Genomic DNA, 23,097 nt, shown 5'->3' with positions numbered 1-23,097 from the left:
TGTCCCACATCACATATTACAAATGATATCTTACGCACACATACTCACATTCAACTGTTTTTTCACCTTCATTCTTGGTCTTTTATTTCCCAGTTCACTTATACTCTCATCTAATTATGTTCACTCACACTGGGCTTCCTTTTACCACAATTCCCTGACCCATTTATTTATCATTGTCCAAATGTTCTCAAATCACATTCTTTCTTCACCTCCATTCACTCTCACTCAGACTCATTTCCTACTTTCACCTCTACTTCCTGGCACTGCACCAACTGACTCCTATTCACTTTGGTGCCCCATCCTTCAGCTTTGTTCATTGACTCCCGGCCTCATTATCTCCTCCACTCACTCAATCCCTTTCTGCCCTTTCCTTACCTGTATTCTCCAAGATGCTACCCCCATCGGCCCCCTTTCCTGGAACTCTGTGAAGTATCATTCCCAAACACTAGCTCATGTTACCCATTTGAACTCACTCTATGCTCAGTCATCTCCATTGTTTTTCAATTTCCTCTTCATTAGCTCCCCTTACTTTCATTTTTCCTAAATGCCTCATTCATTTAAATTCATTTCCAATGTAACCCCTATTACCCTCTTCTCACTTCTGCTCCTGATTCATGTCTAGTTGCTCCTTCTCTGCCCCAGTAACCCTATTCAGTCATACTTTGCCTTGAATTCACCACTTTTTGCCCATATTGGGCCTGATGTTACACTGATTACTTATCCTGGGTGGACCATGTGACTTTTATCTCCTCTTCTTTTTTAAAGAAATTTTTTTTAGTTGCAGATGGACACGATACCTTTATTATTTATTTATTTATTTTTATGTGGTGCTGAGGATTGAACCCAGTGCCTCATACATGCTAGGCAAGCACTCTACCACTGAGCCACAACCCCAGCCCTTATCTCCTCTCTTTTTGCCTCACAATATCCACATTTACTTACCTTCTGCTCTTTACTTCCAATCCTTCTCATTCTGCCCACCATTCATGTATATTCACATCTGTTGATTCACACTGGGATCCAGGTCACTACCCTGCATTACCCCTATCCAATTTCAGCCTGCCCCACTCACCTCTAGTCACTTTCCTTCTCCCTTATAGTATCTCTGTTCAAACTGGACTCTAATCACTCTTGTTTTTTCCATTTGTGCACCCCACTCTTCTCTCTGAGTTCCATATTACCCCAATTCTCTCCTACTTTCCCTCTAAATTCACCTCTCCAATCATATTGTGTCTCATAAACCATTAGTCACACTCTAATCCTTAGCATTTCTATCAATTCTATTCGCATTTACCAACTTTCTTTGCCCTATTCACTCAGTCTACATCCACTATTACCTTTCTTTAATTAGACTGTGTTTCACTTTTTCATCACATATTCAGTCTCATCCATAATATCAATGTAATTCAAAATCTAGTCCATGGTCATTCCTTTACTCTGCCCATGCACATCTCTCCTCATGCACTCTTCTCTGCTGCTCATTCACTTTCATTCCATTACACTTTGCCTCTCTCCTTGACCCAATTCACTCCCAATTTGACTTTCATTCGCCATTATTCATATTGGCTCACCAGTGCCATGTATCCTGTTTACTGACTCACGTTGGCTGAACAGAAAAGTCTGATATATTGTTCAGGATTAGTTTGGCTGCACGAATCAACACCATTAAAAATGTCCTTGACTTCAAGAGGAGGTAAGGGGATTACTTTCTTGGAGGCAAGGCAGTTCAATGCTAATGTGTTGACTTCAATGTCACCAGAGACATGACTCCTTCTGTGCTATTTTTCTGCCAACTTCACTGCTTCCTTTTGGTCCTAAACAACTATTAAATATTGGCAATAGCAGACTGTAGCTGTAGCTCAGAGGCAGAGTGCATGCCTAGCATACGTGAGGTAGTGGGTTCGAGCCTTAGCACCACATAAACAAATAAAATAAAGGTATTCTGTCCATCTACAACTACAAATTTTTTTTTAAAAATTGGCAACACTTTCATGGTTTTGATAAGATATATCTTAAGAGCTCAACAGCCAGGTGGGGGGCCTTTTCCCTTATCTTTGGGTGAGGGTACCACACCATACAGAGCCTGTAGTGGGACCACTTACCGGTCAATCTCCCATACCCTTTCACTTGGCCACCTGCTGCCTAGACTACTGTATGAGGAGGTTGCACCTGTAGGGACTGATGGTAGAGGATGCCCTGAATAGAGAGTGGGAGTTCTGGCTCTGCAGCAGGAAATCTGGCCTCACGTAGCTTATGGATGTGTGCTGTGGACCTTGGGAAAGTTTCTGAGGGGCAATATCACTGGCTCATAAACATTTCTGGAGCCCACAATCAGCACATCTCAATTTCCACCAACCCCAAAGGATTTCCCTGCTTTCATAGGTGTGTGTGTGTGTGTGTGTGTGTGTGTGTGTGTATACACTCTCATGAGTGCAAGGTGGTAAGGGATAAAAGTGCAAGGCTGAAAGAGACCAAACTATGATGATCCTAAAGGTTCAGCGCTTCCTATTTTCCACCCCTGAATGTGTTAAAGAGTGGACAATGTTTATACTGGAGGTGCTGATACTTCAGAGAACAAGAAATCTGAGTTTTACTCCTGCTTCCTCTTTGCCTTGTTTGCTAGGAAGCTTCATTTCCAGGCTGGTTTTACTGATTTTAGAGTGAAGCTCCTCAGATACCTTCTATGAAATATTGAATAAACAAAATATTGAATAAACAAAAGAATAATATTACTACGTGGAGGTTATAAATCTGACTTTGAGAATTTGTGTGACCTTTGCCTTATCTCACAAGTGGGGGCCATGGGACTGTTGTGATAATTGAGTTCATGTCATGCACGTCACACAGTGCCCACCATGCAAGAGATGAGTTAGTCATTTCCTATGCCTATTGCTAGGAGCCTCCTCATTGATCTCACTGTTTCCACCCTTGCTCTTTACAGTCTGCTCACAAAGCAGTTTGCCATTCATCTTATTTTATTTTTTCTTATTAAGAAGTTTATATATATACACATCTGATTTTATTTATATAATAATAAACACCGACATAGCACTTGCTATGTGCCAGGTGTTGTTTTAAACCCTTTACAATATCAACTCATTTGTCACCTCAACCCTAATGAGATAGGCACTGTCATTATCCTTATTTTATAGATGAGGACACAGTACAGGGAAGTAAACAGTCGTGCCTTATATCACACAGCTGGTGGGTGGGGGTTTGAACTCAAGGTGTCCACATCATGTTATTATCTTTTTTCCTGGCTTCATTCCCAATATCTAGAACACTATTGGGCACAGAGGAGGTGTTTAGGCATATCCCTGCGGAGGTCACATTCTAATAGGGCAAAAAAAAAATGAATGAAATATACACATGTAATTTTAGCCTTAAAATACAAGACTAGATTGCTTCATATTGGTCTTTTAAAAATCCGATCCCTCTTAACAGTTTCCCCATTATCTAGAGAATGAGATTATAAACCCTATTCCTAACTCCCAACACACTAACAATGCCTCTGCCCATTCAGAGAAAGGAACCTGTCAGTCACTAATACAGCCCATTCACCAACGGTGTGTGTTTGTTTGCGTCCCACAACACTGTTCATTCTTCAGCTTGTGGTCTGTGTACTTTCCTATCTTCTTCAAAAGCTAATATGTAAACTCCAGCCCTAGCCACTGGATGGAGCCAGTGGCTTTTCCCTACCCTCTTAGTCTTTGTGTACGCAGAACATTCCGCCCCATATCCTGCAATTACACCGGCAACACCGTTGCTGACCTTTGAATTCAAGACACAAAATTCCCGGCCGCTAAAATCTTTTCCTTAATTGGGCACTTGTCCTCCCTGCCCTTCCATAAGTGTATTGGTGTCTGAAATCTTGGAATGCTGGCCTCCGCAGAACAAAGTAAACACCTCTGCACAGCGAACCTGGAGAAGAGACGCTGTAGGCATAAATATCTCGCCTTGGAACGGTGACGTCACCTGTACAGCCGCCTTTCCTCTGCGCTTGCGCTGTGACCCCAACACCTTCGCGGCCCCATGTTGACTATTGGCAGATGTGGTCTCAAAGGCATTACTGAGCGTGCGCAGAACCGTTCGCTGTAGATTTTATAGGCTACGGTGCCGGAGAGCTGGTTCAGAAGCGGAAGTGCTTGTCGGGGCCAGTTCTTGTAACGGTCTCTTCAACAGTAAGCAGAAAATCAGTTGACGAGAAAGACAGTGAGGTTGAGCGGACGTTTGCTGGGGGTCTTGGGCTAAGTGATGGGGGATTCTGGGGGACGAGTGAAGGGAGGTTTATGAGGGTCATTGATACGGGGGTTTATAGGTTGAGTGATGGGGAACCGAGAAGTCAGTGAATGAGGGTCTGGGGGCTCATTGGTGGACAAAGTTATGGGGCTAGTTAGGATAGAGTGGGGCCTATTAAACTTTGACATTTACACATTTTCCAGCATAGTGACCTATACTTAGGGTTCTTGCGTATCCCTCAGGCCCCTCGTTAGGTGCGCCCTGCCTCTCCCTCTGTCCCTCTCCCCTCGCCCAAACCCTGAGTAGGGGCCTGGTGTGAAAGCGCCAGGAGAAGTGACCTGCACCTGAAGGCCTCTTTTCGGGTCCTGGGCAAGACTATCCCAGTGAGGTGAGGAGAAGGAAGAAGAGCCACCTGAGAAGACTTACCTAACAGTGGGCCTTCTCCACAGTTTGGGGGCTGGGAGGGGTGGGCGGGGCCTGGTGCTGCAGGATCTGAGGGGGCTAGGGGTAAAATGTCATTTGGATAATAGGTAGTTCTAAAGTTCAGTGTTTTTTTTGTGACATTTAATAAATAATACTTTTGAATTACAGATTAATTGGGAAATAGAGGAAAGGAAAAAAAGAACTGATTTGCCCCCCCCATCACATTTATGTCTGTTCTTAAACATATATGTGTATGCCTTTTTAAACTTTTATAGTTTTAAGATAGGTTTCTGCAGTTTTATAATCTATTTTTATTTAGAAATTTATTGTAATGCAGCTTTAGATTTCTTCTATAACATTCTTTTAAACTTTTGAGATATGTCTACCGCAACATACACAGAAAAGTGAATACTTCCATTTTAAATTTTGTTGCTAATATTTACTTATTATTCTCTTATGGGTCACATGGGATTGTTTTAAGTTTGGCATTATTAAACTCAATGCCCAAATGAAGTTACTTACAGAGAAATTATACATTATGATAAATTATCTCATTAAGTGAATACAAGTTCTGGATTGGGGTACAATTTATTATATGTAATAAAAGCCTTTGTGCTCAATGTTCACACAAAAAGTCAAAAATATACTGGTCATTATTAAAACCATATACTCTTCCACAGAGCAGCTTCATTGCTAGCTTATGTGAGGGGATTTCTAGGAGGATAATTCTGCTACTCCAAGCCTAATGGGGTCCTCATATGCTCTACCCTTCTCTACTTCTTCCAGCTCAATTTTCACACATCTCTGCCTTTTCCCAAGAACAGCAGGAAATGGCCAAACCCCAGGTAAGTATGTTATCTGTTTGTTCCATTCTCTTTTTAACTATAGATATGATGAGATTTATAGGAATCTTTACCATGAAATAGAAAATTATTTGTGAATGAGGACTAGGATCAGGGAAAATGAGAGACAGAAGATCAAGGCTAATTAGAATGTATATACTTGGAGGACTTCAGGGTAACAGATACAGACATGTCCCTTGACTTGTGATGGGGTTACATCCTGATAAACTCATAATAAAGCTGAAAATTCATTTAATACTTCTAATCTACTCAGCGTCATAGCTTGGCAACATGGTACACTGTGGAGTATTCGTTGCTTCCCCTTTTGATCACATGACTGGGAGTTATGGCTCACTGCTGCTGCTCAGCATCAGAAGAGAGTATTGTTTTACATATTGTTAGCCCAGGAAATTATTAAAATTAAAAATTCTAAGTATGGTTTCTACTGATTATGTATTGATTTAGCATCACTGTAAAGTTGAAAAATCACAAGTCAGATCATGTTTAGTCAGGGGCCATCTGTATTAGTGTTGAGCTGCTGGTTTCTCTTTGAGTCTTCGGGCAGCCAAAGGGAAATATAACCAGTTCCTTGATTCACCTTATTCATCAGGAGAGAGCATAGAAAGGCCTCAGGAGAAGCCAGGGTTTCCTGGAATTGCTTTTCAGGGCATTTTTTGGTTCAGTTGTCATGTGGAATTATCTTTAACCACAACCTGGTGATAAATAACGTTCCTGATTTCCTGTAGATATTTCCCATTTCTAAGTGAGCTGGAGATATGGTCATATTATAAATTAGGAATGAAATCTCTTAAGGAACCTGCCTTTCAAATGACTTTCCTGAAGTAATTTTCTCAGTTGGACTTTCAGTTCTCTTTTGGCCAAGACACAAAGTCTACAGATAGCCATAGTCTACCATCTTTTTTTCTTTCATTTTTTTATCTTTTAAATTAACTTAACATTGATTTTGCATTTGTGTCAGTTGATAAGTGTTAATACATGCAGATTGGTGTAACTAATCTACAGGTTCTAGTTTCTTCACCACAAAAACTGCCTCATGCTACTTATTTATAGTCATATCCTCCCCCTGCCTATAACCTTAGCCAACCACAGATCCATTCTGTGTCACTATAGTTTTGTCTTTTCAAGAGTGTCATTTAAATGGGGCCATATGCTCTGTAACCTTTCTTTGTTTCCTTTTTTTTTTTTTTTTGAGGTGGATACCACTATATTGTCCAGGCTGGTCTTGAACACCTAAACTCAAATGATTGTCTTCCATCATCTTCTGGATTAGCTGGGATGAAAGTTGTATGCCACCATGCCCAGCTTAGTGCAACCTTTTTTTAAAAATTAAACTTTTCCTTTTGAGGTGATTGATTTACATATAATTTGAAGAATAATATAGATAGGTCCCGTGTACCTTTTCCCATTTCCCCCAATGATAACATATTTCAAAACAAGTATAATATCACAATCAGGATATTATATTAATATGATTAGGCATGGGCTGGGGTTGTGGTTTAGTGGCAGAGCACTTGCCTAGCATGTGGGAGGCACTGGGTTGGATCCTCAGCACCACTTAAAAATAAATAAAATAAAGGTTTATCAACAGCTAAAAAAATTTTTAAAAATATGATCAGGCACAGAATAGTTCATTACTTCAAGGCTCCCTCAAGGCTACATTCAGAGCTTTTCTCCTCACACCCATTCTTAATCTCCTGGCAACTACTAGTATGTTTTCTATTTCAGAAGCTTTGTTATTTCAAGAACATGATTTAAATGGAATCATACAAACCAGGTGCAGTGGCTTATTCCTGTAATTCCAGCAACTTGGCAGCTGAGGCAGGAGAATTGTGAGATTGAGGCCAAAGTCAATTTAGCAATACCCTCAGCAACTTACTGAGACCCTGTCTCAAAATAAAAAAAAAAATGAAAAAGACTGGGGATGTAGCTCAGTGGTAAAACTTCCTTGGGTTCTATCCCCAGTAACATAAAAATAAAGAAAAAGAATTGAATGGAATCATATAGTACATAATATTTTGGGATTGGACTTTTTTTTTCTTTTTACTCAACACAGTTCTCTGGAGATTCACCCAAATTGTTGTGTGTGTTATTAATTGTTCTTTTTTTTATTATTGCTGAATTCATGGTATAGATGTTCTATGGCTTACTTATCCATTCATCTTTTGAAATACATTTGGGCTATTTCCAGATTGGAGCAGTTATAAGTAGAGCTACTTAAACATTCAGATTTTGTGTAAACATGTTTTCATTTCTCTAGAGTAAATATGAATTGCTGGGTCATATAGTAAGTGTATGTTTAGCTTTTGAGAATCTGCCAAAGGGGTTTCTGGAGCCATTGACCCATTTTTCATTTCCATAAGCAGTATGCAAGAATTTCAGTTGGCACATTTTTGTCAGCAGTTGGTATATTCAGTATTTTAAAAAAGTTTCAGTCATTTTAGAAGGCATGTAGTAGTATCTTATTATGGTTTTAATTTGCATTTCCCTAATAGCCAAGTATATTGAACATTTTATATATGCTTATTTACTTTTTTGTATGTCCTCTTTGATAATGTATCTGTTCAAAAGGTTTTGTCCTTTTGAAAATTGGATTGTTTTCTTACTGTTGAGGTTTGAGAGTTCTTTATATATTCCTTATTCAAGCCCTTTGTCAGTCCCATGGTTTGTAAGTCTTTTCTCCAAATGTGTGGCCTGTCCTTTCAATTCTCTTAAGAGTGTTATTTGCAGAGCAAGATTTTTTTTTTATTTTGAAAGTGTCCAGTGTATAAATTATTTATTATATGGAGTGTGCTTTTGGTATCAGATCTAAGAACACTTTTTCCTTACTTAATGTCATGAAGATTTTCTCCTATTCTGTAAGTTTACTAGTTTTTGGTTTTATATTTTGTTCTATGATCCATTTTGCATTAATATATACTTTATATACCTTTATACTTTATGTATCTATATATACATATGTGTGTATACTTATATGTCTATATATACACACACATATGTATACACACTTATATATTTATTTATGATTTATTCATTTATCTATTGGCAGATACCTAGGCTAATTCTATTATCTTGGCTATTTTTTAATATTTATTTTTTAAGTTTTAGGTGGACACAATATCTTTATTTTACATTTATGTGGTGCTGAGGATTGAACCCATGCTAGGCGAGCACTCTACCGCTGAGCCACAACTCCAGCCCATATATCTTGGCTACTTTATTGGTTTAAAACTTTTCTCAATGCATGCATTTAATGCTATAAGATTTTCTCTAAGCAGTGGTTTAACTGTGTCCCACAAAGTTTTGTATATTTTCATTTTTGTTCAGTTCAGATTACTTTCAAATTTTCAATAATACTTCCTCTTTGATTATATGTGTTATTTGGAAGAATAATTAAAAAAATTTTTTTTAGTTGTAGATGGACACAACTTTATTTATTTATTTATTTATTTATTTATTTAATGTGGTGCTGAGGATCAAACCCAATGCCTCACACATGCCAGGTGAGTACTCTACCACTAAGCCACAACCCCAGCCTGGAAGAATGATGTTTAATTTCCAAGTGTCTAGTCTTCCTGTTATCTTTCTGTTACTATATATGTAGTCCTTTGTCCTTAGTTTTTAGCAGTTTGATGATGTGTCTGGTTGTGCATTTCTTGTGGGTTTTTTCCGTTTGGGGATTGCTGAGCCTCTTGAACCTACAGATGCAGGTTTTTGCCAAATATGGAAAGTGGTCAGGAAATTTTTTTTCAAGTATTTTTCTGAACTATCCTTTCTCTTCTTCTGGAACTCTAATAACCTAAATTTGGTGTTATCTCACAGGTCTTAGAAGCACTATTCATTTTTCCAGTATTTTTGTTTTCCAGATTGGTTAAATTGTATTGATTACTTTGAGGCTTATTCACTCTTTTATCTGTTATCTCCATTGGGCTATTAAGCCCTTTCTAGTAGGAGGTTATTTTGGTTATTATCTTTTTCAGTTTCAAAATTTCCATTTGGTTCTTCTTTAGATCTTCTGTGTCTTTGATGAGACTTTCTAGTTTTCTTGTGGTTCCCAGAAGGTTGGTCTAACTTCTTGGGTAGTGTGTGTGTGTGTGTGTGTGTGTGTGTATGTATGTATGTTACTGGGGATCAAACCCAGGGCCTCATGCAGGGTAGGAAACTGCTCGACCATTGAGCTATATCCCCAGCCTGGGTGTTTTTTATAATAGCTGCTTTAAAGACTTTCTCAAATGATTCCAACACTTATATCTGCTTGATGTTGGTATCTGTTTTTTTTTTCTCATGACTGTTGAGATTTTCTTGTGTGCCATGTAATTTTGGAATATGTCCTACATATTTTAATGTGATATTATGAGACACTGGGTTTGTTTAAGTCATATGGAGAATGTTGATATTTTGATTTGCCATAGGCAGTTGACCCAGTTGAGTTCAGGCTACAAGTTCTAATCAGTCTTCTGTAGTTTGTGGTTTCCATGTTTATTTAGTTTTTAAACCTCATAACAGACATTCTGGGATGTAGGCAGTGGTTTGTCCCTTAGTTCAGTTCTCAAAAGTGTTTACTTTTTTGTTTTAGAGTAGATCCACAAATGCACAGTTTGAGAATGAGCCCAGGAGTTGATACATGATGTTATGGGGTTTCTTTCCTGAATTCTTCCTCCCCATGATTTCCTGTGAATTTTCTAGTTCCCTGTTTTCCCCCTTTTTGTCCATCTTATAGAGAAATGTTTTTTGTTTTTGTTTTTTACTAGACTGCACACTTACCCCAGCTATGCCCATGGATGGACACAAGTTGCAGATACAGAAGACAAAAAATAATGAAGTTTCTCTTGGGACTAAGAGCTTCAAATCAGAGTCTGGGTTTTAGATGATGGTCAGAGTCTACTGGTACTGCAGGTCCTGTTGTAGCTATTATTGCTGCTGCTACTGCTGGATTTTCTGCTGCCTAGGGTGTGAGAGAAAGGAGGGAAAAAAGAAAAATGGATTTCCTCCCCCACTCTTTGAGCATTAGGAGCTTCCTTACCACTCTTCAAGCCGATCTAGAGAGTTGCTTCATGAGATTTCTTTTCTTTTCTTTTCCCTTTTCTTTTCTTTTCTTTCTACCAGAGGTTGAACCCAGGGGTGCTTAACTACTGAGCCACATCCCCAGCCCTTTTTATGTTTTATTTTGAGACAGGGTCTCACTGGGTTCCTCAGAGCCTTGCTAAGTTGCTGAGGCTGGCTTTGAACTCGTGATCTTCCTGCCTCAATCTCCCAAGTCACTGGGATTATAGGAGTGCACCACCATGCCTGGTTCTTGAGCTCTTTCTGATTCTTTACTATCTTCTTGGCTCCATGCTGACTTTATCTTGGGCCAGGGAAAAACCACAGAATCAGTGGCAAACTCGAAATGAATTTGGTAGCACTTCAAAGTCTAGGCTTTTCCCTTAATTGAGTCTGGCCTTGAACTTGTGATTCTCCTGCCTCCGCCTCCTGAGTCTCTAGGATTACAGATGTACATCACCACATATGGCACATATGGCTTCTTTCCTCTACTTTGTGTTTTTGTTTTTACTTTTCAGAATTACCAGATTGCCACTTAATGCATTCTGTCCAGGTTTTATGCTTGTATTCAGTGAGAGAGAGACAGTGTGGAATGTACTTACTTCATCTTACTTGGGACCACATACCCCAATGCTGTGCTGTACTTTGCTGCCCACTGTCCCTGTGTACATGCCTGTATGTTCCAGATCAACCAGACAGCACTGTACTATGCTGTTACCTCAGCTTCTCCTTACTTCTGCAGTTGCCAATCTCTGAGCTGCCAGGCAGATGTGGCAAGCAGTGGGTGGGTTGGCCATGTGCTTAGGAATCTTTTTAAATTCTATTTTCATTGTGAAATGACACTGATCCCAAGCATTTTCTCTTCTGCTGCTCTTTATAAAAGAAATATAAATTTTCTCATTTACAATGGAACAGATGTACTCTACAAAAATCTAAAATAGTGAAGAATATAAAAAGGATGTGAATAGCAAAATGTTGATTGATTTAATTCCCCTCCACTCCATTTTTGCCTCTAATTCCCTCTCTCCTCTGCATGTATTTATAATTAGTCAATCATCTTTCTGCTCTTTCTATTATTCTTCCTACCTAATGCTCAGAAATTCATTCTTTTATCACTTCTTTTATGTTTGGACAACTTCCTTTATGTTTCTTCTTCTTTTATTTATTTATTTATTTATTTATTTATTTTTTTTTTAAAGAGAGAGAGTGAGAGAGGGGAGAGAGAGAGAGAGAGAGAGAGAGAGAATTTTTTAATATTTATTTTTTAGTTCTTGGCGGACACAACATCTTTGTTGGTACGTGGTGCTGAGGATCGAACCCGGGCCGCACGCACGCCAGGCGAGCGCGCTACCACTTGAGCCACATCCCCAGCCCTTATTTATTTTTTTGAGACAGTGTTTTGGTAAGTTACCTTGGCCTCCCCAATTGCTAGGATTATAGGCACATGCTATCATGCCTGTTATAGGTAGTTTTTTTTTTTTAATAGGTCTGTCAGTGACAAATTCTTTGTTTTCCTTCTTCTGAGTATGTCTTGATTTCTCCTTATTTCCTGAAGGATAACTTTGCCAGATACAAAACTGGTTAACTGTGCTTTTGTTTTCAGCACTTGAAAAGTATTAAGCCATTTCTTTCTGACCTCCTTGGTTTCCTGTGAGAAATCTATCATTCACATTTTTTAACCTCTACAGGGTTGTTTCTCTCTGGCTGTCTTTAAGATTCTTTTTCTTTGTACTTAGTTTTCGGAAATTTAGTTTGGACATATGTTGGCAAGGATTTCTTTGGATTTCTCCTAAACCCATAGGTTTTCTCATTTTCTTAAATCTGTAGGTTTATGACTTTTGTCAAATTTGGAAAGTTTTCAGTCATTATTGCTTTGAATACCCTTTTAGTCACATTCTAGTCTCCTTCTAGGATGTCAATAATATGAATATTAGATATTTTGTTATAATCCTGTGGGCCTCTGAGATTCTGCTCATTTTTTTTTCATTCTATTTATTTTTTTGTGGTCTTGAGGTTTAAACTATGGGGGCATTTTACCATTAAGCTACATCCCAGTTATTTTCATTTTTTTTAAATTTAGGGACAGGGTTTCACTCAGATTCTGAGGCTGCCTTAAACTAGAGATCCTTCTACCTCAGCCTCCTGAGTCACTGAGATTATAGGAGGTATGTACCACTGCACCTAGCTCAATCTGTTTCAGTGGTAGAGTGCTTGCTTGCCTAGTATATGTGAGGCACTGGGTTCAATCCTCAGTACCACATAAAAGCAAATAAATAAAATAAAGGTATTGTGTCCATCTACAACTAAAAATATTAAAAAAATAAACTGGCTGGGCATGGTGGTACTAGCCTCTAATCCCTGTGGCTTGGGAGGCTGAGGCAGGAGGATTGCAAATTCAAGGCTAGCTTAGGCAACTTAATGAGGCCCTAAGCAACTTTGTAAGAACTTGTCTCAAAATTAAAGAAAAAAATTAAAAAGGCTGGGGATGTGACACAGTGGTTAAGTGTCCCTGGGCTCAATCCTCATTACCAAAAAAAAAAAAAAAAAAAAAATAGATTGAGTAAATTCTATTGATATTCATCCTCAGATTCACAGATTCTGTCCTTTTTCATCTCCATCTTCACTAAACAGTTTTTTTGACTTTTTTTCAGGTGCTGGGGATTGAACCCAGGGCCTGTGAATGATAGGCAAGTGCCCTCCCACTGAGCTACACCCCCAACCCTATTTAGTGAGTTTGTAATTTGTTTATTGTATTTTTCAGCTCTATAATCTCTGTTTGGTTCTCTCTTTTGTAACTTCTATTTATTTGTTGATATTTCCTGTTTTTATTTGTTGCAGGAGAAATTTTAATTGTTGAAGCATTTTTTGTTAGCTGCTTTAAATCTTGTTAAGGTGTTATGGGCTAAATTATGTCTACCCAAAACTCATATGTATACACCAGCATTAGTGTAGGCCCTATAAGTTATGGTCTTAGTCCCATAAAACTGACCCAATTTAGATGCCAACCATAAGTGGGGTGCCTAGGCTACCTGCCCTTCTGCTCAGCTAACTACAAATTTGGGGGTTCCCATATAATATTCTCTATAGGTTTAGTAATTTACTAGAACAATTCACAAAACTCAGGAAATCACTATAATTATGATTACTGGTTTGTTATAAAGTATACAACTCAGGAACCAAATGGGAGAGTTATATAAAGCTAGTTAGGAGGAGGTACAGAGCTTCCTTCCTGGTGTGCCACTCTCCTAGCAACTCAGTGTGTTTACCAACTCAGAAGCTCTGCTAACTCCATCATTCAGAAATTTTCATGGAAGTTTTATTACATAGACATGAAAGATTAAATCATTGGCCGTTGGAGACCAACTGAATCTCTAGCTTATCTTTTCTTCCCAGAGATCTGAGGGTGGGGCTGAAAGTTTCAACCCTCCTGACATGTGCTTAGTTTTTCTGGTGACTGTCATGAAGCTTTCTAGGGCCACTTATGAGTCATCTCACGAGCTACAAAGGACAGTAAATTCTAAGAGTTTGGGGAGTCCTTTGCAACTGTGGGAAATGTTTACTTTTATTATGTCATGGGGTATTGTATTTTTGCTTTTTTTAAAATTTGTTTTGTTTTTGGTGCTGGGGATTGAACCCAGGGCCTTGTGCATGCAAGGCAAGCACTCTACCTACTGAACTATATACTTAGCTCTCTAATTTGGTTTTGAGATCTCTTACAAGAGTGGTTATAAACTCCGGCCCTCCAGTGAGGGGGGTCTGGGGAATATTGTGGTGGATGTTTACAGTGTGCCTTTCCTGGGATTTTTCTTTATGCTGGTGGATGGCTTAATGCCAGACCTGGTGTTTGTGCTGTGACCAGGTGACCCTCTTAGAGGAAACTTTATACTGCAGATTCTCTGTAGTTCTTATCTGTCCTATGTCCAGTTTATTTCTGCTAAGATAGTCACTCTTAGGAGAGTGGGAAAGTAGTCATGTTCAAGTATCTCAGTTGATACAGAAAGGACAACTTGACAAAACCCACAAAATATCAGAAGTGGTTTACTTGGGGCTGGGCCGGACTTCGTCTTCCTCCTCCGGTCTGGCTGGGCGCCTGGTGCGTCTTCCTCCTAAGGTCTGGCTGGGCACCTGGCGCGTCTTCCTCCTCCCATCTATCAGAAGTGGTTTACTACTTACAGACCCCAGAGAGGAGTGCAGCATGCCTCTCAGGAAGGGATGAGCCATCTATGATACAACATGCTCAACTAGGGTGAGGGGTAAAAGAAAGAGGGAATAAGCTGTGAGCTGAAGCCTTTACTAGGGTCTAGTACATCACCTAAGTGGGTTTTCTTCAGGAGAGTTCTAAGTAGGGTGTTTAAAGCAAGCAGGCATGGTTCCCCGCAGTCGCACTGTAACTGAGAGGTGGTCACTGTGGCATATGTGCAGTCTGTGTAGGATGTGGAGGTTGTATCTAGCTGTCCCACAGGGAGTGGTCACTAGCAGGTGGTTGTATAAGGTAGATATCTGAATTGACAACTTTGAAGAACCTGGAGGAGGTGGATAACTGGAAACAGCATCAAAGGTGCTTATGATTAGAGTAGTTCCAATTTATATTTAAAATGGTGCCTCTTGTGTCAGTTTCCCCTTTGCTGAATTTGCATGGTACCTGATCTCCTGGAGGGAGAAGGAGTTCTTGGCCAGCAGGGATGAAGAGCTTTTCCAGGCTGAGTGATTGTTATATGGGGATTCCCCCGTCAGTGCTTTCTGACTCCTAGAAAGTCTCTGTGGCTCAGTGGAGAACAAGACCACTTTCCATCCTGCTTATTGTCAGCACAGTTCCCAGTTCCTGACTAATCTTCTTTGCTGGTGTCCCAGGCTTGTCTGGTATTGTTAGAGGGACCCTTGTTGATTTGGGGGCAGGCTGAGACCACCTAGGCTGCTTTCTGTTGCTAGGTTATGAGTTTAGAGAGACATCATCTGTGTGGCTCTCTGTTGTTGGGTTGTAAGATGCTCTGCTATTATTTTTTAACCTTTATTTTATTTATTTTTATGTGGTGCTGAGGATTGAACCCAGTACCTCACACATGCTAGGTGAGTATTCTGCCACTGAGCCACAACTCCAGCCCCCTCTACTATTATTTTTAAGTCCTTAGGACCCTAATCAGAGTTCTTGCCTTTTTCCTCCTTTCAGGATCCTCTTTTGGTCATCTCTTGTATTAATTCCAGGGCTTCCACTTGTACTTAGTGGGGAAGAACAGGGACAGAGGAGTCTATGCCATTATTGGTATCTAATATCTTTTAAAAATTTTTTTGTGGTACTGGGGATCAAACCTAGGCCCTCACACATGTTAGGCCAGCACTGTACCACTGAGCTGTATCCCCAGCCCTTTTTCTTTCTTTTGAAACAAAGTAAGCATGTAATATACAGATTGCCAGTTTATGGTTTTCACTTATTGTGATGATTTACAAATACTTCTTGAATGAGTAACTAAAGTGATTTTTTTTCCACATCAGATTAGAAAACTACCATTTTCTTCCCTAATCCAAAAATCTGAACTCTGAAAATGTTCTAGAATGTAAAACTTTTTTGAGTGCAGCATTGATGCCACAAATGGAAAATTCCACACCTGACCTCATTTGCAGTCAAAATGCAGATGAACTAACATTATTATTTAAAATCACCTTCAGGCTGGTATATAAGGTATTTATGAAGCATAAATATTTCATGGTTAAACTAGGGTCCTGTCCCCAAGATATCATTTCAAATATTCCAAAATCTGAAAAAAAAATCTAAAATCCGAAACACTTCTTGTCATAAGCATTTTGGAGAAGGGTATTCAGCCTGTATTAGTCATTTCAGGCTGCCATAACAGAATATGACAGGCTGGATGGCTTAACCAGTGAAACTTATTTTCTCACAGTACTAAAGGCTGGAAGTCTAAGATCAAGGTGCCAGCAAGGTTGTTCTCTGGTGAAGACTTTCTCCTTGCCTTGCTAATGGTTGGTATTAACATGTGAAGACATGACCTTTAGTTTGTGTATTTACCTAGAAAGTGGGAGGGGGAAGTTGCTGGTTTCTGGTGACTCTTTCTCTTCTTTTTAAGGACACTAGTCCTGTTGGATTAGGTCCTACCCTTATAAGATCTCACTTAATTTTAATTACCTTTAAAGGCCCTGTCAGTACCTTGGGGAATTGGGAGGACATTTAGCCTATAACAATTAATATTCAATATGTACCTTAATTTTGTGTTACTTCCAATTTTATCCTATCTAGAAAGTTAGGAAGTGAATGAATATCTGTAATGCTTATATTCTTTTTTAATATTTTTTTTTTTTTAGTTTTAGGTGGACACTTTATCTTTATTTTATTTTTATATGGTGCTGAGGATCAAACCCAGTGCCTCATGCATGCTAGGTGAGCACTTTACTACTGAGCCACAACCCCAGCCCCATAATGCCTGTTTTCTTTTTTTAAAAAAATATTTATTTTTTAGTTTTAAGTAGACACAATATCTTTATTTTGCATTTTATATGGTGCTGAGGAACAAACTCAGTGCCTCAAGCATGCTAAGTGAGTGCTCTACCCCTGAGCCACAACCCCAGCCCCATAATGCCTGTATTCTTGAGGGGACATTCCTGTAGGACAGATTTCTATAACTGACATTTCTGAAATAATGATATTGTTTTAATTTTAGTGATACATGGTAATTATGCAGAATAGTGGGTTTCATTATAGCATATTCATACATACACAAAACATACTTTGATCAATTTCATTCCATAGCACCTCCCCTTGCCCTCCCTTTCTCACTCCCTGGTCCTCTTCTTCTATGCTACTGTTCTCCCTTCTATGTTTATGAACTCCATTTCCTGCTTTTTCCTTTCTATCTTAGATAAAACATATAACCTTTGACTTCCATTTGTGGAAAACAGATAGAATTGAAGAGCATCATTTTCAGTGAAATAACCAGACTAAAAAATATTCAATTTTTGAGGAATTGCCAAATTCCCTTCTAAAAATGTTAACAAGGTCACCTTCTCATCGAGAGTGCAACAGAATATCAGTGTCTGAATATAGTCAGCCTTTGGTATGCATGGATTTCATATCTGTGGATTCAACAAACCATAGATAGATGACTGGTTTCAATATGTTGAAAATTTCCCATCAATATCTAAGGGAAATCTACAGGGGATGGGGGTTTTAAGCTTTGATGTAATAGTTACAATGAATTGGAGTCACTTAAATGACAGTGCCTCAGTGCTCTGTGCATGCTTAGAAGTTGGAAAGTTTCTTAAGCTGGTTACACCCAATTCTTTTAATTTAAGAAGGTAGTATCTGACTGTGAGGGAAGTGAGTTTATGGACAGTGTTTCTGTTATCTATGGTGGAATGAATTTTCATCACTTAAGATGGAATGAGCCTTGTTGTCCCTCTTCCTCCTCCACCCCCTGCTCACATCTACCTACCTACCTACCTACCTACTCTAACAGATTTATGTAGAGAATTTGGAAGTTTTTCATTTTGTGTCTTCAAGAAGATTTTTTAAAAAATATTTTTTAGTTATAGGTGGGTACAATATCTTTATTTTATTTTTATGTGGTGGTGAGGATCAAACCCAGTGCCTCACACATGCAAAGCAAGTGCTCTACCTCTGAGCCACAACCCAGCCCAGAAGAATTTTTGTAGTGTTCGGATTGTCTGCTCCTTGATGGTTTAATAAAATTTCCATGTGAAACTTTTAGAGATTAGTTCTTTGATTACTTTGAATGTAATCAGAGCTGCTTAAGCTTACTGTCTTTTTTTTTTTTTTAAAGAGAGAGAGAGGGAGAGAGAAAGAATTTTAATATTTATTTTTTAGTTATCGGCGGACACAACATCTTTGTTGGTATGTGGTGCTGAGGATCGAACCCGGGCCGCATGCATGCCAGGCGAGCGCACTACCGCTTGAGCCACATCCTCAGCCCAAGCTTACTGTCTTTGCTGGGATAAGTTGTGTTCAATTATAACAGAAATTATAACAGAAATTATCCATTTCTGTTACTAATTTCTTGTTTCATCACACTGTTATTGGAAGAGAAGGGCAAATAAAAGTGCCACAAAGCTTTTTTACCGTCTTCAAATTGCCTTTTTCTTTATTCCATCTTTGCTTGGTTACTACAAATCTTTGGCTGTTTTCCAGAGTTCTAGCAAAGATGATTCTGATAGTTTCTTTTTGTTTTTATATTTCTGTGAGAGGATGAGAGCTTGAAGCTGCTTAGCCTCCCTGTGCTCTCATTGTGGAGTGAATTTTTTGTCACCTGGATTTTTTTTGGTTTTGTTGCACTGGGGACAGAACTCTGGGCCTCACACATGCTAGTCTAGTGCTCTGTTACTAAGCTGCCCCCCAGTCCCAGTCACCTGAAATGTTTTCTCATTTTCCTTTGAAAATGAGAAAGCTTTGAATTGATGCAGAAAATTGAAAGCTTTGAATTGATGCAGACTGTTTCGTCTATTTGTTCTGAGGACAGGTTTAGGGGTTGAGGTTGCTTGAGATTTTTAGTTCAAGAGCACTTATGTTTTCACAGTGAGATGGAGTACAGCACCCCCAATGGATGACTTTTTCTTTTGGCACTGTGGAGAAGGATTGTGTGTGGTCTGATTTTGTTTTAGCCATTTTTTGTCTTACATGATCCTAAATTTCCCTCTCTCTTTTTGTTTTTAGATCACCACCCAATCTCGGAATAATATTTCCTTATTTCTTTTTATCCTTTTCTCCCTTAGATGCACGCTCTGTGACTGCCTCCTTGGGTCCCACCTACCTTTCCTGTAGCTGGTACTCTCATATCTCTGGCCAGCTTTTCTGCATTTTCCTACTTACAGTGGATTTTCTCTAAGCACGATTTCAGCTCACTCTTAGTCTCTCCATTCCCTTCCTCTGTTCCGTTTTGTTCATATCCTCCTCACACTACAGGAATGGTTTGATACTTGTTTTTCTGATTTTTTTTTTTTACTTATAGGCAATGAAAACTCTGTAGTAGTCTCTATTTTGTACTATAAGTTATACTAAAGGTATTGATTATGTGTGATTTTATATACTCTTTGGGTTGATTTATATAGTCTTTTGAAGGATATATAGAGAGATTTGGATTTATACAGAGGTGTTATTCTAGATTACCTGGAGGCTCCTTATTTTTAAAATTAAAAAATTAAGGTATGACTTATGTATAATAAAATGAGCCCTTTTAAAAAGTATACAGTTCTATGAATTTTTAAAAACCCATAGTTATGTTACCAACACCATCAGTGGTAGACTGAAGAAGAGTTCTGTCACCTCCCAATGTATCATATTTGTAGTCAGCCCCTTCCTGCACCGTGTCTCCTAGTCAATACTGTATTTCCATTCTGCACTTTTGCTTTTACTCCATATATAAATGGAATCATTCAAAGTGTCATTTTGAGTTTGGCTTCTTTGATGTAGCAGAATACATTGAGGTTCATCCATATTGTTGACTGTTATTAGTTCTTTTGTGTGTTTGTGTGTGGTACTGAAGATTGAACCCAGGAGCGCCCTACCACTGAGCTATGTCCCCAGCCCTTTTTATTTTTTATTTTGGGCAGGGTTTTGCCAAGCTGCCCAGACTAGCCTCAAACATGGGATCCTCCTGCCTCAGCCTCCTGAGGTGCTGGGATTACAGGTGTGTACCACCATGCCTGGTAGTTCTTTCATTTTTATTGCTGAGTAATATTATATTGTGTGTAATCCAGGTTGTTTATCAATTGGTTGAAAAACATTTAGGTTATTTCCATGTTTTGGTGATTAAAAATAAAAAATATAGCTGCTAGGGGCTAGCAGGTATAGCTCAGTGGTAGAGCACTTGCCTAGCATGCACAAGGCCCTGAGTTCAATCTCTCTCTCTCTCTCTCTCTATCTATCTATCTACACACACACACACACACACACACACACACACGTATATATACACATACATGTGTACATATATATGTTCCTTTATAGGGTTTGAGATTTATATAGATTTCATTTCACCCAGGTAAATATACCTGGGAGTGGGATTGCCAGATTATGTAGTAGTACACGCTTAACTTCATGAACAACTGGAAAACCATTTCCAAAGGGGCTATGCCATTTTACATTCCTGCCAGTAGAAGTCTGGTTGCTCCATATCCTTACCAGCCCTATGTATTGTCATCCCCCACATTATAATAAGTGTACACTGGTGTATCATGGTTGTTTTAATTTGCAGTTCCCTTATGATTAATGGTGTTGAGAAAATTTTTATGTATTTATTTGCTAACTATATTTCTTCTTTGGTGAGGTATCTAGCTTTTGCTTCACTTTTTAGGTTTTTCCCCATTTTATTGGTGCATTATGATTATTCATAATGGTGGGATTCATTGTGTCATATTTATACATGCACATAATGTAATTTGACAAATTCCCCAGTAACCCCCCTCACTTTTTAAAAAAATATTTATTTTTTAGTTGTAGTTGGACACAATACCTTTATTTTGTTTACTTATTTTTATGTGGTGCTGAGGATCAAATCTAGGGCCTCGCACGTGCTAGGTGAGTGTGCCACTGCTGAGCCACAACCCCAGCCCTCCCCTCACATTTTGATAGTTCTTGTTTGTATTCTCAATACAAGTTTTTTGCCAGATGTTTGATCTATAAATACTTTCTTTCATTCTCTGACTTTTCAATCTCTAACAGTGTCTTTTGAATTTTGGTGTCACATCTAAGAAATTTTTGGCTAACTGAAGGTTCAAAGAATTTCTCTTGTATTTTCTTCTAAGAAATATTATAGGTTTAGTTTTTACATTTACATCTATAATGCACTTTGAGTTAATTTTATGTTGGAGTTATTGAGGTTTTTAAAGAATATCCAGTGGTTGGGATTGTGGCTCAGTGGTAGAGCACTCGCCTCGCATGTGTGAGATCTGGGTTCAATCCTCAGTACCACATAAAAGTAAATAAGTGAAATAAAGGTATTGTGTCCAACTACAACTCAAAAATAAACATTTTTTTTTAAAAAAAGAAGAATATCCGGTTGTTTCAGAATAACTTGTTGACATAGAAAGTCCCATTTTCCCATTGATTTGCCTCTTTTTGTTGAAAATATTTTTTGTGTCTGATGCTAGGGATTGAACCCAGGACCTCAAACATGCTAGACAAAATGCTCTACCACTGAGTCACATTCCCAGCTCTATTGCAAGTAATTCTTTTAAAAAATATTTTTAGTTGTAGATGGACACAATACCTTTATTTATTTATTTTTTTATGTGGTGCTGAGGATTGAACCCAGGGCCAGTGTTCTACCACTAAGCCACAACCCCAACCCTGCAAATAATTCTTATGAATAAAGATATAAAGTGCATAAGTATACAGTTGGATGTATTATCACAAGCATGAAAACACACTCTGTAGCTACCACCTAGGCTAAGATGTAGAAAGAACATAATTAGGACCTCAGCACCCTTCTCATTCCCTTCCCTAAATTTTTGCCATATGTAGAAGTAATTATTATCCTCACTGCTAACATCATGGATTAACTAGCCTAGCTTGTTCTCTTACAATTTATAAATAGAAATATGGAGTATATTCGGGGCTTCTTTTTCTCATTAGTACATTTATTATATTAATCTTTGTTGGATATGTGCAGGAAGGTCCTCTGGGTGGCCATGGACTAGTTTTCACCTCTTTGTTATTTGTAGTTCTTTTTTTCCCCTTGTACTGGGAATTGAACCCAGGGGTATTTAACCACTGAGTCGCATCCCCAGCCTTTCATATTTTTTGAGGCAGGATCTCACTATGTTGCTGAGGCTGACCTCCAACTTGCAGTTTTCCTGTCTCAGCCTCCTGAGCCGCTGGGATTATGGGTGTGCACCATCACACTGACTCTTATTTATATTTCTTAAGAATAACTGTAGAATGTGCTGGGAATGTAATATTTGAGATAAGTAGGGAGCTAGCCAGAGTAACCTGAACCCTGATCCAGTCCCCTCCTAGAAACAGGATGTCTTTCAATGGTTCATTTGCCCCCAACATAGAAAACACAGGACTGGCTGTTTTCTGAGGTCAGTTCACTATGGTGCAAGTGAGGCATATTCAGAAAACTCCATCTGCCCTGATCAGCTTTCCTGAGACTTGGGGTACCAACTCACAATGAATCCTAGGATTCTGTTGTCCCCTGATGCCTATCTAAAGAATAATCCCACTCCATATAACTTGTGTGAACAGTTGCACATGATTCAAATTGGTAACAAGTGAAGAGTGAACCTGCATTACAACAAGCAGGTGTACTTCATTACTTTTGGTCACCATACAGCATTTCATTGAATGACTGTGCCACAGTTTACTCATTCTACTGGTAATGGACATTTGGATTTTTTCCATGAATTAGTATTAGAAGCAGTGCTTCTTTGAGTATCCCTGGACTTGTTTCCTAGAGCACATGTGCACAATTTTCTGTGAGTACCTAGGGAAGGAGCTTCTGGGTCATAGTGTATACAAATCATTAACTTTAGTAAATCATGCCATGTGTTTTTCAAGTGATTATAC

General features: G+C 38.7%; 1 protein-coding gene across 5 annotated transcripts in view; it reads left to right on the top strand.

Moving 5' to 3' along the window:
- Positions 1–4,122: 4,122 nt before the first annotated feature.
- Znf182 (zinc finger protein 182) overlaps positions 4,123–23,097 on the top strand; it is a 36,228-nt gene continuing 17,253 nt past the window's right edge. The window contains exons 1-3 of one of the 5 annotated variants that reach the window (XM_077794041.1): positions 4,145–4,181; positions 4,482–4,627; positions 5,449–5,507. In XM_077794041.1, the coding sequence (XP_077650167.1) occupies positions 5,493–5,507 (15 nt within the window). In that variant the 5' untranslated portion in view covers positions 4,145–4,181; positions 4,482–4,627; positions 5,449–5,492. Of the gene's footprint in view, positions 4,628–5,448; positions 5,508–13,273; positions 13,294–16,462; positions 16,542–23,097 lie in introns of those variants that run through there. The other 4 variants (XM_077794040.1, XM_077794042.1, XM_077794039.1 and 1 more) reach the window with 4 other exon arrangements.

Source organism: Urocitellus parryii, chromosome X (assembly GCF_045843805.1).
Source record: "Urocitellus parryii isolate mUroPar1 chromosome X, mUroPar1.hap1, whole genome shotgun sequence".
Taxonomy (NCBI): Eukaryota; Metazoa; Chordata; class Mammalia; order Rodentia; family Sciuridae; genus Urocitellus; species Urocitellus parryii.
This window is presented reverse-complemented; position numbering and strand designations above follow the sequence as displayed.